General features: G+C 42.0%; 1 protein-coding gene across 1 annotated transcript; it reads left to right on the top strand.

The window, feature by feature from the left end:
• On the top strand, window positions 1-14,127 carry STX12 (syntaxin 12). Its single transcript, XM_030964700.1, has 9 exons — window positions 1-169; window positions 3,545-3,614; window positions 5,385-5,484; window positions 7,484-7,621; window positions 8,550-8,593; window positions 10,435-10,540; window positions 10,967-11,039; window positions 11,194-11,276; window positions 12,679-14,127. The coding sequence occupies exons 1-9, from the start codon at window positions 55-57 to the stop codon at window positions 12,772-12,774; spliced, it is 825 nt and encodes a 274-aa protein (XP_030820560.1). The 5' UTR covers window positions 1-54; the 3' UTR covers window positions 12,775-14,127.
• Window positions 14,128-15,324: the final 1,197 nt, after the last annotated feature.

Genomic DNA, 15,324 nt, shown 5'->3' with positions numbered 1-15,324 from the left:
GGCGCGGGGCGGGCGGGCGCTGTCAGCGGGGCCAGCGCTCGCTCCGGCCCGGCCATGTCGTACGGGCCGCTGGACCCGCGCGGCCCCGGGGCGCCGCCGCCGCCGCCCCGGGACTTCGGCAGCATCATCCAAACATGCAGCGGCAACGTGCAGCGCATCGCGCAGTACAGTGAGTGCGCGGCCGGGGAGGGACGGGGCGGCCCGGGCCGGCAGCGCCCCGGGGCCGGTAGCGTGAGGGCGCGGTGGGAGCCGGGGTGGGCAGAGCCTCCCCGGATCGGTGCCGGGCTGGGCTGTCCGGCCCGGGCACACAGAGCAGGCACCCGGCACGGTGATGCCCTGCCCGGCTGCAGGGCGGGGTGAGCACTGCGGGCGCTCTCTGTGAGGGTCTGTCCCTGTCACCGAGCCTCCCGTTCCCCCAAGGCACCGGCACCTCGGGCAGTCCGGTGCTGGCATCGGGTGCCCTCCGTGAGGGGCTCCGGGGGCAGCAGGAGCCCGGGCGTCACCGGCTTTGGGAGCAGCTGCTGTCCCAGGGATCTCGGAACGTGCGGTTCCCCCTCGCTGTGCTGGCAGTGTCCTGCTCTTGGGCAGGATGTCCCTAAGGACACGGTGTTGCACTTTGTTGTCATTAGAGAAAGTTACCGGTATTGTATGATAATCACAGAAATCTCAGTACTGATCGCTGAATTGGTGCTCCTTAAAGCAGTCACATCCAGGAGAGTCTTTGATGTAATCCTTCCTAAGGATACAGGCTTTGCTAAAAATGACATTAATTGTTCAGGTGCCCATGCTAGATCAATTGAACATGTTGGTTCCTCAGAAAGCTCGTGACTTCTCTGGTGATACAAAGCTATTTTATGTTACTGAAAATGCTTTGCTCAGTCATGTTCATTTCTCCTTGGTGTAGACATTGCTGAATTGTTTCAAAGTTTGCCAAATAGCATGGCTTGTTGAGTTTTTTTCCCCCTTTTTATTTTTTCTTTTACACTCCTTCTTTCTTCTTTCCACGGGATTTCTTTGAGCCTGCTGTTCTAAGCAGCTCAGCTTCTCTCTCTCATAGGACAGGCTTCTGCTGTCTCATGACCTGCAGCCATCCTATCTGCATGCACTGCTATCTCAAGTTAAACAAATAGCCCTACAGTTTTATTGAGGTGGGTGGGAACACACAAAACATCTGACTTAATGTTACACTAGTTAACTTTATTGCACGCTATATAAAAGCTTTCCATTCAAGCCAAGAGAAGAAGAATATATTGAAGCCTTAAGGCTGTCCTCATTTCTTCTCCTATAAGGAAAAGAGCAGGCAAACAGTGTGCACAGCTGAGTTTTAGTCACTTCTTTGGGGAGTCTCTGTGGAATGAGCATTTCACACAAAATGTACAAAAAATCAATGGCCTGAGCTGGCAAAACTGTTGCTTTCTCAGGTAATGTAGCAGACTTGCAGCTACAGGAGAGATTGAAGTGTTTCAAGAAATCTTAGCTGTCAGATAGTGAGTACGTGGAAGGCTCTACAGCCTGAAATTAAAAAGCTTGGAGATGGAAAGCTGTTTACTGAGAGGCTCTGTGTGTTGGTACATACCCACTAGCCAAAGAATAAAGAGCTCCAGCCTCTTCCTTTCATTTCCTAAACACTTTATTCTCATTTTGTGTAGGCTCTGTGTGTTGCTGTTGGCTGAGATAAACTAAGCAAAGCAAACTGCTAAACCTGGCTCAGGGCAGGACAGATATCGCCTGGCCTGGAAATGGGGCTGTGCAAGAATCTCCCCATGCAGAGAGAAATAAGGCACAGAATGTCTGGACATTATGGCACAAATGCCGTTTGCCAAGTCCTCAGCAGCCACACACAGAGTGCAGTTCTGGTGCTGTTTGTCACCAGCTTGACTATGAATTTTTCTGACCTTCCTGTGTCTGACAGAGCTGTGAAATATGTGCAGGTTTGCTTGCTGGAAGCCAAGCTCAGTATATGAGGAGTTGCCAACCAACTCCTCACTGTATAACCTAATAGAAATCTGAAATTCTAGGTGAGAATACACTTGGTGGATGTAAAAGCTAATTACTGGCTAATTACTGATTATCTCATATTGCAGTCTTGTTGTAAGCTATTGGACATCCCTTTAAAAGAAGTGGCCATTGTAGGGATCTGATGCTTCTCCAGCAACACATTTAATCAGCTGCAGAGACTCCAGACTGAAAGCAGAAGTTTCACAGGAGGGTGTCTCTGAATTGGAAGAAACTCTTGTTAAAATCATGGCATAATTCAGTTCAATTCAGTTGCCTGTAGAACTGTATTAAGGTGATCCTCCTTGGTCTTGCCTCTCACTGCATGATGAGATAGCTTAGATTTCATGATTGATTTGGGACAATCAATCTTTGTACTGCTGAGCCCAGCACTTCAGTAATGATAAAATCTGTGCTGCTGCAGAATGTAGTGGATCAGCTTCTTGATCTGTCAGAAAAGAATTCTAAGGTACAGGGATTGGGGAGAGAAAATGTACTTGCTTTTCAGGTAGGTTAATGGTTGGATGTGATTCATTGTGTGGTTTCATGATCATGAGTGCCTACACAAAGAAAATAGTGGGAAAACATCAGAGATAAGGGAGAAGGATGTTTAAAATACCTCTCTGTGCTACAACATGATTTCAAATTGACAAGGGCAATCTGTGAGGTGCACATTGCTATCTGTTCTTGAAAGATTGTTTGTGCCAGTATTCTGAAATCTTTGGACTGTCATGAGTAGAAAAATTCAGGTCCGGGGCGGGGATTTTTGAAACTAATACCAACACGTGGCATTTTCTTTTTTTTTTTTTTAACAGAGCACTAATAAGTGAAGTAACTTAAAAATAATATAAAAGTGGCAACACAGCATAGTGAAGTTTTTCTGCAGCAGTGATAGCCTAAAATACTGAAACAGCAAGGCTGGTAGAAGCAGCTCTGTTGGTTGGTCTGATAAGGTTGGGGAAAAGGAGTGCACAAGCTCTTAGCTCCAGTGACTTCTCTTGAGGGTATCTATGCCTCATTTCACTTTCTTGTCTAAAAGTTAATTTGTTAGGCTGGGTCATGTGTAGGTGGGGATGTTTAAAATACACTTTGCATTTCACAGAACCCCAGAACTGTTGGGTTTGGAAGGGACCTCTGGAGTTGCAGGTTGTGCAGGAGGGCATCCAGGCAGGGTTTGAATATCTCAGGGAAGGAGAATCCAGAGCTTCTGTGGGCAGCCTGTTCCAGGGCTCTGTCACCCTCTCAGCAAATGAATTTTTCATCATATTTAGATGGAACTTCCTGTGTTTCAGTTGTGGCTGTTGTCCTGTGTCCTGTCTCAGGGCACCAGTGAGAGGAGTCTGGCCCCATCCTCTTGCCATCCACCCATAAGATACTTGTATTTATTTAAAGCAAAGAATACAAGTGTTGCCTTACTAGGTTAAGTCAGATACTGAAACAAATGTAGCTTTTAGCTTTCTTTTGGGGAAAGCTAAAAGGATACATTCAAGAAGGAATAAAATGTTTGAACTTATCTTACTAACTCATCTTGTGATCTCTTTATCTTCAGCTGCTCAAATAAAGAATTTAATGAGCCAGCTGGGAACCAAGCAGGATTCCAGCAAGCTTCAGGAAAATTTGTGAGTATTAAATGAGCAAACATTGATATAGATGTTCTTTCATTTCTGTCTGTGTTCTTAGGGATAGTGGGTTACTTGCTTTGAGGAGATGCTTTATTAGATAAATGTAATACAGTCCTGCAAACCCAGAATTACTAGCTGCATTAAGTAGTTTACTGGACAAATTAAGGTGTTTCTGTAGGACTCTGGAGAAGCCATTCAAAACTACTGGGTAAGAACAGTTCTTCTATATTGCTCTTTCATATAATTTTTTAGTATTTTCTTTTAAAAGTAGTAGTACCTCAGCCATGCATTAGCATTAGCTGTCCTCTGAGGAACAGTCATGCTAGCTTCACACATGATTTAGAAGAAATTAATGCCATACCAGGTATTTGGTGCTCACATGAAACCAGTAAGGAAAAACAGTCAGGAAGCCCCATAACTGGAGAAAAAGTAGCTTGTAGTACAGATGGATTTAGTCAGTATATGGCAGACAAAATGTCACATGTCATTTCAGAAGAATAATATGCCAGTGGGGGACAATGTAGAAGACATTTAAACAGCTGTAATTCAAACTGACCCCTGGAGAGACTGTACAGGGCTTCTCTGTGTCTGTGCATCTTTTACAAACTTATGGAACATAAATAGCACATTATGGAAAGACCAATTTCTGAGGTCATCAAAGAAAACTTAAAAAGTACATTCTTCCATGTGAGAGTACCTTGAATCTCTGAATGCACATTTATCCTGGTTTTTATAATAGCAATTTTTGGATAAGTGCATGACTTGTGGTGAAAGATACACACACCACATTTGAAGGATGAGATCAGAGTCCAGTTGGGAGAGAAAGGGATTTATTTCCTTGAGCTGCTCAGTTGACTCAATCTCTGTTTAATCAGTAGATTAAAGAATTAATCACTGGTGACCAAACAAATGCCTTCCCATTGAATGTCACTGCATAATCTCTCTCTCTCTGTCTCTCTTTGGGGTGAAAGTGGCTGCACCCCACAAATTGTCAGCTGCCATACCAACTTGCCAAAAAGCATGGATGGTGTTTTTAGTTTACATATACAGCTTATACAATAATGGAGCCTGAATGTCCTGATTTGTGTGTCCATTGGGCCAAAAAGTGACTTTCCCTTAAGCATCTTCTACCTGTTGAATGCAAAAGAAATTGCTTCTGGTTTTAGTATTTTTTCCTCCTAGTTTACAGTATAGGATTTATGTAATTGTATTAGATTATTCACAACCATAGCTTCATATTGCAATGTTGTTGGAAAACATAAAGGCTTAAGGGAAAGCCTTGCAATTCGTGAAGCTGGATTGTTCTTCTTTCTAATCACTGTTTTTCACAAAAATGAAGAATTTAATATCAGAGTCCCTGTACTTTAATCAAATGTACATTTAACCAATGGAATTGGTGGTTGTCAAGTGAACAGTTAGTTACTAATTGGTACCATAAGGAATTCACCCTAAAAGTGGGATTATGTTCACTGAATAAAGTTGCTTCTCTCTTATGCCATTGAAGAAAAAGATATTTTTTAAGCTACTCAATTACACTATTTAGCAGGGAGCAAAGAAATTATTTTAATCTTTTTCTTAAAATGTAGTCCAGAGTCAAGTTGATGTTAAAAAAAAAAAGTACAACTCTGATTCTTTAGGTTGAAAAAAACCTACTGTAAAGGTGTGTGACCTCAGAACCCCTTTTTAGTCATCATTATGGATGTTAAAATGCTCAGTGGCTGCTTTTTAGGTAGATCTTGTGTAACTACTTTTGAATTTCTGTTTCAGACAACAGCTGCAGCACTCTGCAAACCGCCTCGCCAAAGAGACCAATGAATATCTGAAGGAGTTGGGGTCTCTGCCACTTCCCCTGTCTGCTTCTGAACAGGTAGGCAGGCAGAACTTTCTGGACATATTTCTAGATACTCATTTCATGAAACTGAGGTAGACCACACCGTCACAAAGCCTGAACTGGCACAGCTGAAGAGCCAGCAGCCTTTTGCAATGAAGGATGATGGTGAAGTAGAGAAGCTCATTAAGCTGGCTGCTTATATGACACTGGGAAAACCATGTTTCCCAGGAGCAAATAGGTATAAAATTTCCCCACATGACAATAAGAGGCCCTAAATGTTTGGGGAGAACTCATTATGCAATTCTGGTTTTCTGAATAAATTTCTGAAAAATAATCTTGTTTGCAAAGTGTCTGGTGTTGCAAGGTAGTGTTTTAGGATAAAAATTCAGAGCAAAATGCCTATCAGTATGAAATGTGAGCATGCCAGAAAGCTTTCCCCTTGCATGTGATTTATTAGTGGTGGAGGGGGAGAAGCTGACTCACTGTGCTTATATTTGAGTAAAGCAAAATATGATGAGGCAAAGATTATGATTTTCTCTTACCAAATAGTAGTTCCTGCTCCATGTGGGAAAGGGAAGGGACAGTTCACTGCCTGCTTTTGGGGTGCTCTTGTAGGATGATCTGGGCATGTGGGTCAGCAGATGTTGTCTTGGTCTAATTCTGTATTGAAGGTTTATATGCCAGTTGGAAGCATAGCTGTGCTTTGCTGGTTATTCAGCAAATATTTTTCAGTTAATCTTCTGTGATGAACAAAATCCTGTCATGTGCATCTCACTGAATGCAGCCCAGGGAAAATTCAGTCAAAATCTGCAGAAGCTGGAATCAGCATGCTGAGGATCTGCTCTGGAAGAAGGGTTGTTGCTTCCAGAGGGTTCAGATGGAAGCTTCAGTGTATTATGAGGCTGCTGTAGTGGCTTCTTATAGAAAAAATATAATTGCAAATGAGTTTTTTGCTTGAAATGGTTGTTGAATTGGTGCAAGGTCATTGCAGGATTGCAGTCCTGGAAATCCCACAATTTGAACCAGCTGTTGCAAATCTCTCAATCAGAAAACATAAAAACTGACCTAATGTTGTCCTTGGGATAAGCTTTTCCATAATTTCTTATTTCCCATCGCTGGAATGTCACAGCACTCAAAGGAGATGTCCTGTGGAAGCTCAATAAATTGACCTTGTAAAATGAGGATGAAAAGGATTATTGCCACTAATGTATTTGGGAAAAAGATAAACTGAAATGGTTATCAGGACTAAGGATGTTATCTGATCTAAAAACAACAGGCTTGTAGTGTGGCATGGCTGGGAGAGACAGCTTAGGAGACAGTGGGTGTTATCATTAGTTCTGGAAGTGTGGGCCTTCCTGTTTTTGTGATTTAAGTGTGAATTTGTGTGTATTTTGTTAAGTATTGTGGGGTTTGCTAAGTGAAGGAATGGAGGGAAAAGGCATTGTAGGTAACTGAAAGGTATGTAGTTAAATGTGTTGAATTATTGGAATGTAATTAGAATAAAATTAATAATGTACTCAGACTTTCAAATTGAAATTGGAGAGCCTTGTTGCACAAAGCTGTCCTGCAGTTGGCAAGGCATAGAGCACTGGTGTAAAGAATTAAAACATGGTGGGCTTTTTGTTCTGACCTCTGGCACCAAAAGATCACTGAATCCCAGTTCATTGTTATTGTTATGATGTTTTTTTAAAGAGTCTTGCAGTCACTTTATGATAACTGAAAAGTATGTAGTTAAATGTGGTGAATTACTGGAATGTAATTAGAATTAAAGTAATGGTGTACCTCAGAACTAGATGGAAATTGGAGAGCCTTGTTGCACAAAGCTGTCCTGCAGTTGGCAAGGCATTGGTGTATGGAATTAAAACATGGTGGGTGTAAGGAATTAAAACATGGTGGGCTTTTTGTTCTGACCACTGGCACCAAAAGATCACTGAATGCAGTTCATTGTTGCTGTTATGATGGTTTTTTAAGAGTCTGGCAGTCACTTTGTAATGAATGGAAATGTCTAAACTCTTGTTTGTGTTTGATTCCTCAGCGCCAGCAGAGGCTTCAGAAAGAACGATTAATGAATGACTTCTCCACAGCCTTAAACAATTTCCAGGCAGTACAGAGGCGAGTGTCAGAGAAGGAAAAAGAGACTGTAGCAAGGGCAAGAGCTGGCTCCCGTATTTCTGTAAGTATTTATGGGAATTTTGGAGTGACATACTGAAGTGTGAGTCTTCTGAGAGGTCTTGTACTTGCCTTCCAACCTCATACCTGTCTACTGACACCTTACTGAGTGAAGCTCAGGCCTTGGTGCAGTAGTTTTCCATTCCAGATGTTGGAAGTAATTTCTTGTTTCAGTGTGCTCCAGTGTCAGTGTAGAGGAGGGAGGGAATCCTGGTAGTTGCAAATGTTGCAGAAGATGAGATGAGGAGTCAAAGCAAAGTGAAGAGCAAAGTATTGCAGGCTGCTCTTCACTTCATGTCAGCCCTATGCTATAAAATTTAAGACTTCAGAATGAAGCTTACCACACCTTAAATTATATCTCAAATCTCACACTATGTTGCTTTATATTCTTACAATTTCTGTCCTGCTAATATCTCCAATGTATGTTCACTGTTATGTTTTAACAAACCCCTGTGGCTCCTAAGAATTCATAATAAAATGGCCAATGAAAGCATTTTTCTCCTCTTGCCTCAGGGCTTTCTGCTAGGTATGCATTCTTAATTTCTGCAAGGGAACACATTTATCCATTGAATTATGCTCTTAAATTTTTGCTTCCTAATTTCTACAAGGGAACACATTTATCAATTGAATCATGCTCTAAATTTCTTTGGTTCATGTTGAAGAAGGAGGTTACAAACATTGACAGCTGATCCAAGAACATGGACTGGCTGCTTTTGATCATTCAGTTGCCTCTGATTTGCAATCTGAATCTAAAATTAAAGATGAAGCTAAAACTAATCTTTCATAACCTGAGTTAAATTTTAGGGCTGCAGTGACAGTGGCATTCTCTAAGAATTCTCTGGACAGGATGTGCCTTGGTTTTCAAGATACTGCTGGTGATTTTGTGCATGGTCCTGGTAGTGTGAGAGTGGTGACTCATTTATCTCTTCCAGGCTGATGAGCGGTTCAGAGAAGAGCAGCTTGTTTCCTTTGATAGGTAATAACTTCTTGTACTCTTGAGGTTTTCACTGCATATAACTAAAGTTTTTGTGGTGTGATATATTACTGTAACTTGGGCCAGGCTCTGCTGGCTGAATGCAAAGCAAAAAGAGTTGAAAAGCAACTATTACAGCACATGTAATTTACTATGTAACATCTGCATATGACAGTATTTTATCCTCCTTAAGTACAGATTGTGTGATTACTACTCTGAGGGGAATAGTAGTGCCCTTAGGATGTGGCAGCTGGAGCTCCTGGTGTTCTGGCCTGTAAACATAAGATCACCAGAGAGGATTTTACTCACTGTGACTCTTTCCACAGAGAGCTGCATATTTATATCATGGGTTTGGATGTTCTCTAGCAGCCTAGTTGGAGCTACAGCAGAATAGCAGATGAGGCTGCCTAAAATTCAGAAGTCCTGGAGATTGTGCACTGGCAAACTAATCCTGGAATGTGCACAAGACAGCATTGCTGTCACCTGTCAGACAGTTGTACTGCTTCTGCAGTAACAGTGTGCCTGTGTGGTAGATGGCTTTGTAAAGTGTTACATCAACTCTGCAGTGTGGTAAAGAGAGCCTGAGCCCCTCCAGAAGTATCTGTGATTAATCTCTCAACTGGGCTGAAATCTGTTGGCCCTGTCTGTATAAATCCTTTACTTTCTGAATCAAGAGACCTTGCTTACCTGTCTCATCCTCCCTCTGCAAAGTGCCCTTCATCTGCTCAGCTGCTTGGTGTGTGTCCCTTCCTTAGCCCTGGGCTTCCCCTCTGAGCCAGGGCTGAAACCCCAGGTGTTCAGTTATGCAGGTGCTGGGGTGGCTTTGAAGGCCTTAAAAAGGCCCCCTAAGTGGGACCCAGAGATAAGAGATGATGGCACACAGCAGCTATTCCACAGTCAAAGCTGTTCTTGTGTGCCATGTGTCAGAAACTTCTCCTTTTGAGATTTGCAAACTCTGTGGTCATCTCAGAGCTGAATTACTGGAATGGTCAGCTGTGTCTGACCTATTTGTGGAGTTTATTTTCATTTCTTTAGGCACTTTTAAGACTTTAAAACTTACTGTCTAGTGTTGTACCAAACACTGGACTGATACAATGTTTTCTGGCACACTTCTCTATTGAAAAGATGGACATGTTGCCCTGGAAGAACATTCTAAGCTGAACATAGAGGTGGCTTTGTATTATAGATGCTGGGTCCACTCTAATTGGTATAAATTCTGCAGCAGTTGTGAAGAATCAGCTCATCAGGAGAGAGGTAGACTGGGATGCAGAGTTACTTGAGTTTTAATATCTGTTTTGGTGTGTAATTTAATTCAATTACTACTAGACTAATGAATTAAAATACTAAAGCACTTTAGTCTTATCTCCAAATGCCAGATGGGCAAGAGTCTTTGAATCCAGATGTTTTTCAGGTGTTGTTCTGTTCTGTAAATGTGCTTGCAGGCTGCTCTCTATCAGAACTTTCACCCTGATTGCTCTCTTTTGGAGAGATGGTAAGAAGCAGGGAAGGTACAGGTATTTTTTTTAAAGCAGAACTGAAATAGGCAGTTTCTTCTAAAAGAAAGAACCTACCTTCTTGCTGTAGGTAACTGTTATATTCTAGAACAGTGTGCTATGCATGTAACTGCTTTCCAGTGCCTTCACACTGCCTGATCTGTCCCTTTTTTCAGTTGTTCCAGTTTGTGACTGTTGTCACAAATTGGTCCTGTCCTTGTACACAGTGACAGGGCCAAGAACCTGGGGGTTGTTCTGTAGGAAACTCTTCAACTTTAATTCATTTTGCCATAAAATGCAGCATGGAAGTACCTGTGCTCAGAGAGACACTGACTTTCCCTCTCTTTCCAGTGGTGAAGAATGGAATCAGATGCAGTCTCAGGAAGAAGATGTGGCAATAACTGAACAGGACCTTGAACTCATTAAAGAAAGAGAAACTGCAATCAGGCAATTAGAGGTGACCAGTCAATCCTGCACAGTTAACAGCACTAGGAGACAAATTAAAGGATAATTAATGGGATGGGCTGAGGAGAGCTGATGGTGGAGGAATAGAATTCCTCCTAGAGAGCACTGATGCCAAGATAACCTGAAGGAGTTACATTTTCCCTCTGTGTTGACTGGTGATCCTTCAGATATGGCAGGAGCAACTCATGTTACAGTGTTCATGCTGTGCTAATTGCTGGTGTGATTAAACAAATATTCAGTGGCTGCAGCATTGTAGGCTCCTGTGTTAATCCCAAGTTGCACAGGTGGTGACATCAAGTCAGTGAATGCTGGTGCCTATTCTGACCCTTTGAGTGATGGTCAGAAGAGGTACTAAGAGTGAAGATTAGAAAATATTGTACCCAGTGTTCATTGTAACTTGTTAAACTCTTGTCTTCAGGCAGACATTTTGGATGTCAATCAGATATTTAAGGATTTAGCCATGATGATTCATGACCAAGGAGATATGATTGGTAAGTGCATTTGGATAATAAGTTTTGTCTTGATTCATTTACATGGATTAAATTTTTCAGTATTTTGCATTAAAAGTATTGTATTTCTGACTATAATTTTTAAACACTGAAGCTTTAAAATATTTTACAATGAATTCTCCTGTTTTTTCCATAGATAGCATAGAGGCAAATGTGGAAAGTGCAGAAGTCCATGTGGAAAGAGCCAGTGAGCAGTTACAGAGAGCTGCCTATTATCAGGTAAATTCTGTGTGCTTGATTGTCAGTGTGTGGTTGAGCACTAATGAAACAGGTAGAGAGCAAGACACTGAGGACTGCAGTACACCAGACTAGTTATTAAAACCAGCTCATGCAAGCTGGCACTCATTCAGAATTGCCTGCAAGGAGTATATAAAGCACTTGAGTCAAAAGCATGGTATTGAAATTGGTATTGAAATTCACCTTCTACTTTAGAGTAAAAGAGCAGAAATAGAGTCTGGCACTCCACACTCTGCAAGCCTAAGTGTTTACCTGTCTTTGTTACTGTTAGGAGTTGGCAGAAGAAACAAGAACAAATTTTGATATTGTATCCAACTTGTAAACATATCAGCCAAAACACTGGCATGCAAAAATCTGTGCCCAGACTTGGGGAACTTCTGGTGACCAGGATTTGCAGCGCTCCTGTCCATCTGCTGAGTTTCTATCCCATAGTCTGTGCTCCCTGTCCCATCAAATCTCTTGAGTGGCTCTCACTGCTGTATGGTGGCCAGTGTTTTCTTTAGGTTCCTTTCTGTAGGTTCCTTTCATCATCCTTGTCCCTTTAGGTCCAGCTTCTGTGAAGGGGTAAGGGTTCTGTTTTAATCAGTCCCATTACTGCTGGGACTTACCCAAGAAAATACTGGACTCTTCCAAGCTGTTAAGTGGGAGGTACTGGAGGGCAATGAAACTCCAAAGCTGTTGAGTGCAAGGCTGGGAATGTTGGTTTTACCATCTGGCAGCATGTAGTAGAATTCTCTCTCTCCATGGCTTCCTTGCCAAAGTTCTGAGGTATTTATAAATCTAAGTTTGGGAGCTGTTGGGCATGTTTTGCATGTGGTTTTTTCTTCTGGATGGAGAAAAAAGTGGCTATATATAGCTACCCTCAAATCCTTATATGCCAAGTTAAAAATATTTGGTGTATATGGATGGACTGTAGTTTCCTGTGATGAATAAAGTGAGAAAAGCTGTGAAATCCAAGTTCAGTAACTCTACATGAAATCATTTAAATTGTAGAAATGCAATACCAAGCTCAAGGGGCCAAGGGGAGATTGTATGTGAGAACTGCTTAGGAGTTTGATTAGGAAAAAAGGTAAAAAGCTAAAAAGCTAGAAAGGTTTGGCCTTCTCTGAGGCTTGTATTTTCCTTAAGAGAAGCAAAACCTGTCACATTTTGACTTAACTGCATCTTGTAGACCACTGCACTCCTAAAATTAAAAACATTCATCTGTAGAATCATGGAGTTTAAGGAACATGTAAAAGTGTTCAGACTACACTGGTTGCTTCTCTCAAATAACTGGGGGGGTACCAAGTGCTCCTGTTCACCCAAGTCAGTAACATGAATGGTAGCCTTGCTTTTTCCTCAAGTGTTCCTGGTGTCAGTGGCTTCTTTTTTCTTCTCTTATTAGAAGAAATCCCGTAAGAAGATCTGTATCCTGATTCTTGGCCTTGCTGTGGTCTGTATAATCATAGGACTCCTTATCTGGAAGACAACATCAAAATGAAATCTTCCCATGGGACCCAGTCTCACAGCTGAGATTTTTTCTGTCAGAGCAAACAGGCTGACTAGTCTCGGAGATGAATTGACCACCCTGAGAGAGCACAAGTTGGAACTACTTGTAATAATAGATATTAGCAACTAACGTGCAGATAACTAGTATATGGAATTAGTGAACCATGGAGACAGTATTTATCAGTTTATATACAAATTATATTGTTTTATGTAACTAAAATCTCGTGGTTTTGCTTTCTGTAATGTGTTCTTCCCTGTCCCAGCTGTATGCTGAAGTGTGATCAATAATTGGAGATGTCTTGTTTTTGACAAGTCGCACAACTTCAACTTTTTGTATGTGTAGGTAACTTTGTTGGACTGCAATGAGAATGGCATTGAAAGACAGCCCACCACCAAGTCACATTATGTAAATCCAGCAGTTTCTAAAGTCTCCAGTATCTGCCCCATGGTTTTACTGTCTCCAAGTGGCTGTGGTTCTAGATTCTCTTGAAGAAAAGGATGTTGTCACAGATTTGAGAGGCAAGGAGGGTATGTGTGGATGATGATTTGAACCTCTACATGCTGGTCAGTTTAGCCTTGAGACTCATAACAGTGCGGTTTAATTTTTTTGGTTGTGGTTGGGATTGTTTTTTCACAAAATGCATCACTTGAGGACAGAATGTTCTTTGACTTAGAATCTAACAGTGCAATCTCCTTAGACAAACTAGCTGGTCGCTTGCTAGTGGACAAATAAATCTCTTCCAATGCTGACTCAAGCACTAAATATAAAAGGTTTAGCTGCTCACTCCCAACTTTTCAGGAGCTTCCAGGGGGAAAAACACTTAAAAATGAGGAAGTGGGCACCTAAGTTTACAAGCTAGTAAGATTAGTGAAGAGTTTTAGCAGAAATCTTGATTCTGAAGAAGTGCTCTTGAAGCTCACTTGTGGTGTTCTAGTAAATATTATGTGTGGCTTGTGAACATTTGGTATTTTCAATTCTTTATGAAATAGAAAGTGCAGAAACTGGCTGAGTGAAGTGCTGGATTTTCAGACTGGGGATGTGTGTGCAAATGAAAAGGATTGCTGGTACCAGCTCATAGGGCTGGGCAGAGCAAGCAGGCACTCCCCATTTCAATGTAGCTCTGAACTGACATGCACTGAGGGAACAGTAATCTGTCCAAAGCCCAGTGGGGGTGGTAAATGCAGCATACTGACCCATTTTGTATTTAATCCTTCTTCCATGTCTCGTCTATAATAAAGTAAATGTGAAAGCTGGGAAGGGAGTGTTCTCCCAATTGCACAGTGGTTTGCACTATTGCGCCGCCATTCCATCCAATAATCATCAATAAACACTTTTAAAAGCCTCTGTCAGAGCTCATTTCTCTTGCAGTTTAGACATTGGCAAAGGTGTGTTTGCAGTTCCCCCTCTTGTAGCCATGATATTTTCTGAAAAATCCTTTTGCTAGGATTTTTCTACTGAGAAGCTGAGAGGCTTCAGGAACAAAATGTAAACAATAATTATCTGCTGCTGTGGAATGCAACAGGTGCATCTGTGATTGGTCTCATGTGGTTGTTTCTAATTAATGGCCAATCACAGTCCAGCTTGTTTGGACTGTCTGGTCACAAGATTTTATTATCATTCCATTCCTTTCTTTCCTTACTAGCCTTCTGATAAAATTCTTTCTTCTATTCTTTTAGTCTAGTTTTAATACATCATTTAATATAATATATATCATAAAATAATAAATCAACCTTCTGTAACATGGAGTCAAGATTCTCATCTCTTCCCATGTCAGAGCTGCCTGCAAATTCCCACACCCTCTAAGTGGTGTAGAGGACTTTACATCAGCACAGTAGTGTTTCCTGCAGCTTTAGTTCTGTACTCCCTGATTTTTCAGAATGAAACTCCCTGAAAACACAAAATTCATTTCACAGGGACATACACAATACTTCTATGCAGAGTCCTGTACAACAGCTGATTCCAGAGAAATGAATCTCATACCTCAGAGCAGCATTGGGGCAGCTCTGACTGCCTTTTGCTAGAACTTGGAGCCATTGGTGAGCCTGTACGATAAAATCTGACTTGAAAGCAAGGGAACTCTGTGTCCTGGTCCTTTTTTAAAGTTTTCTTTGGGCATGGCAGGAGCTATTGATTTGTGCGTGCCTGCTGCCAGGCAGAATCCTTTGGGTGTCACATTGCCATATAACAACAAAAGCACGTAGCTTTTGTTTGTTTGTTTAGGTCACCAGACCTAAACGGGAGCATTCTTTGTAGGCTTCATCCTTCTAGCCTGTTTTATTCCTCTGGAAACTGGAATTGAGGGTACAGGGAGCTGAGCTCAGGATTTCTGTATCTGCTTGACTCCCTTCTCCTCTCTGCACACTGTTCATGGCAGTAGAACTGGTGGTTTTAACACTCTTGACTAATGCTCCCGAGCTGGGAAAGCCACAAACGGCAAACTCGTGGCTGTTGCTGCAGTGTCCCGGCTCTCGGATGTGTGTCCGACCCCTCCGGGAGTTTCTGGAAGCGTTCTGGGGAGGGAGCGTGCCGTGCCTGCGGACC

The sequence above is a fragment of the Camarhynchus parvulus genome, chromosome 23 (genome assembly GCF_901933205.1).
Source record: "Camarhynchus parvulus chromosome 23, STF_HiC, whole genome shotgun sequence".
NCBI lineage: Eukaryota > Metazoa > Chordata > Aves > Passeriformes > Thraupidae > Camarhynchus > Camarhynchus parvulus.
This window is presented reverse-complemented; position numbering and strand designations above follow the sequence as displayed.

Coding starts and splice junctions, on each gene's coding strand:
- STX12 (XM_030964700.1), top strand. CDS start 55: ATGTCGTACGGGCCGCTGGACCCGCGCGGCCCCGGGGCGCCGCCGCCG. Junction 7,622..8,549: donor GAGCTGGCTCCCGTATTTCT/GTAAGTATTTAT, acceptor TATCTCTTCCAG/GCTGATGAGCGGTTCAGAGA. Junction 10,541..10,966: donor CTGCAATCAGGCAATTAGAG/GTGACCAGTCAA, acceptor TCTTGTCTTCAG/GCAGACATTTTGGATGTCAA.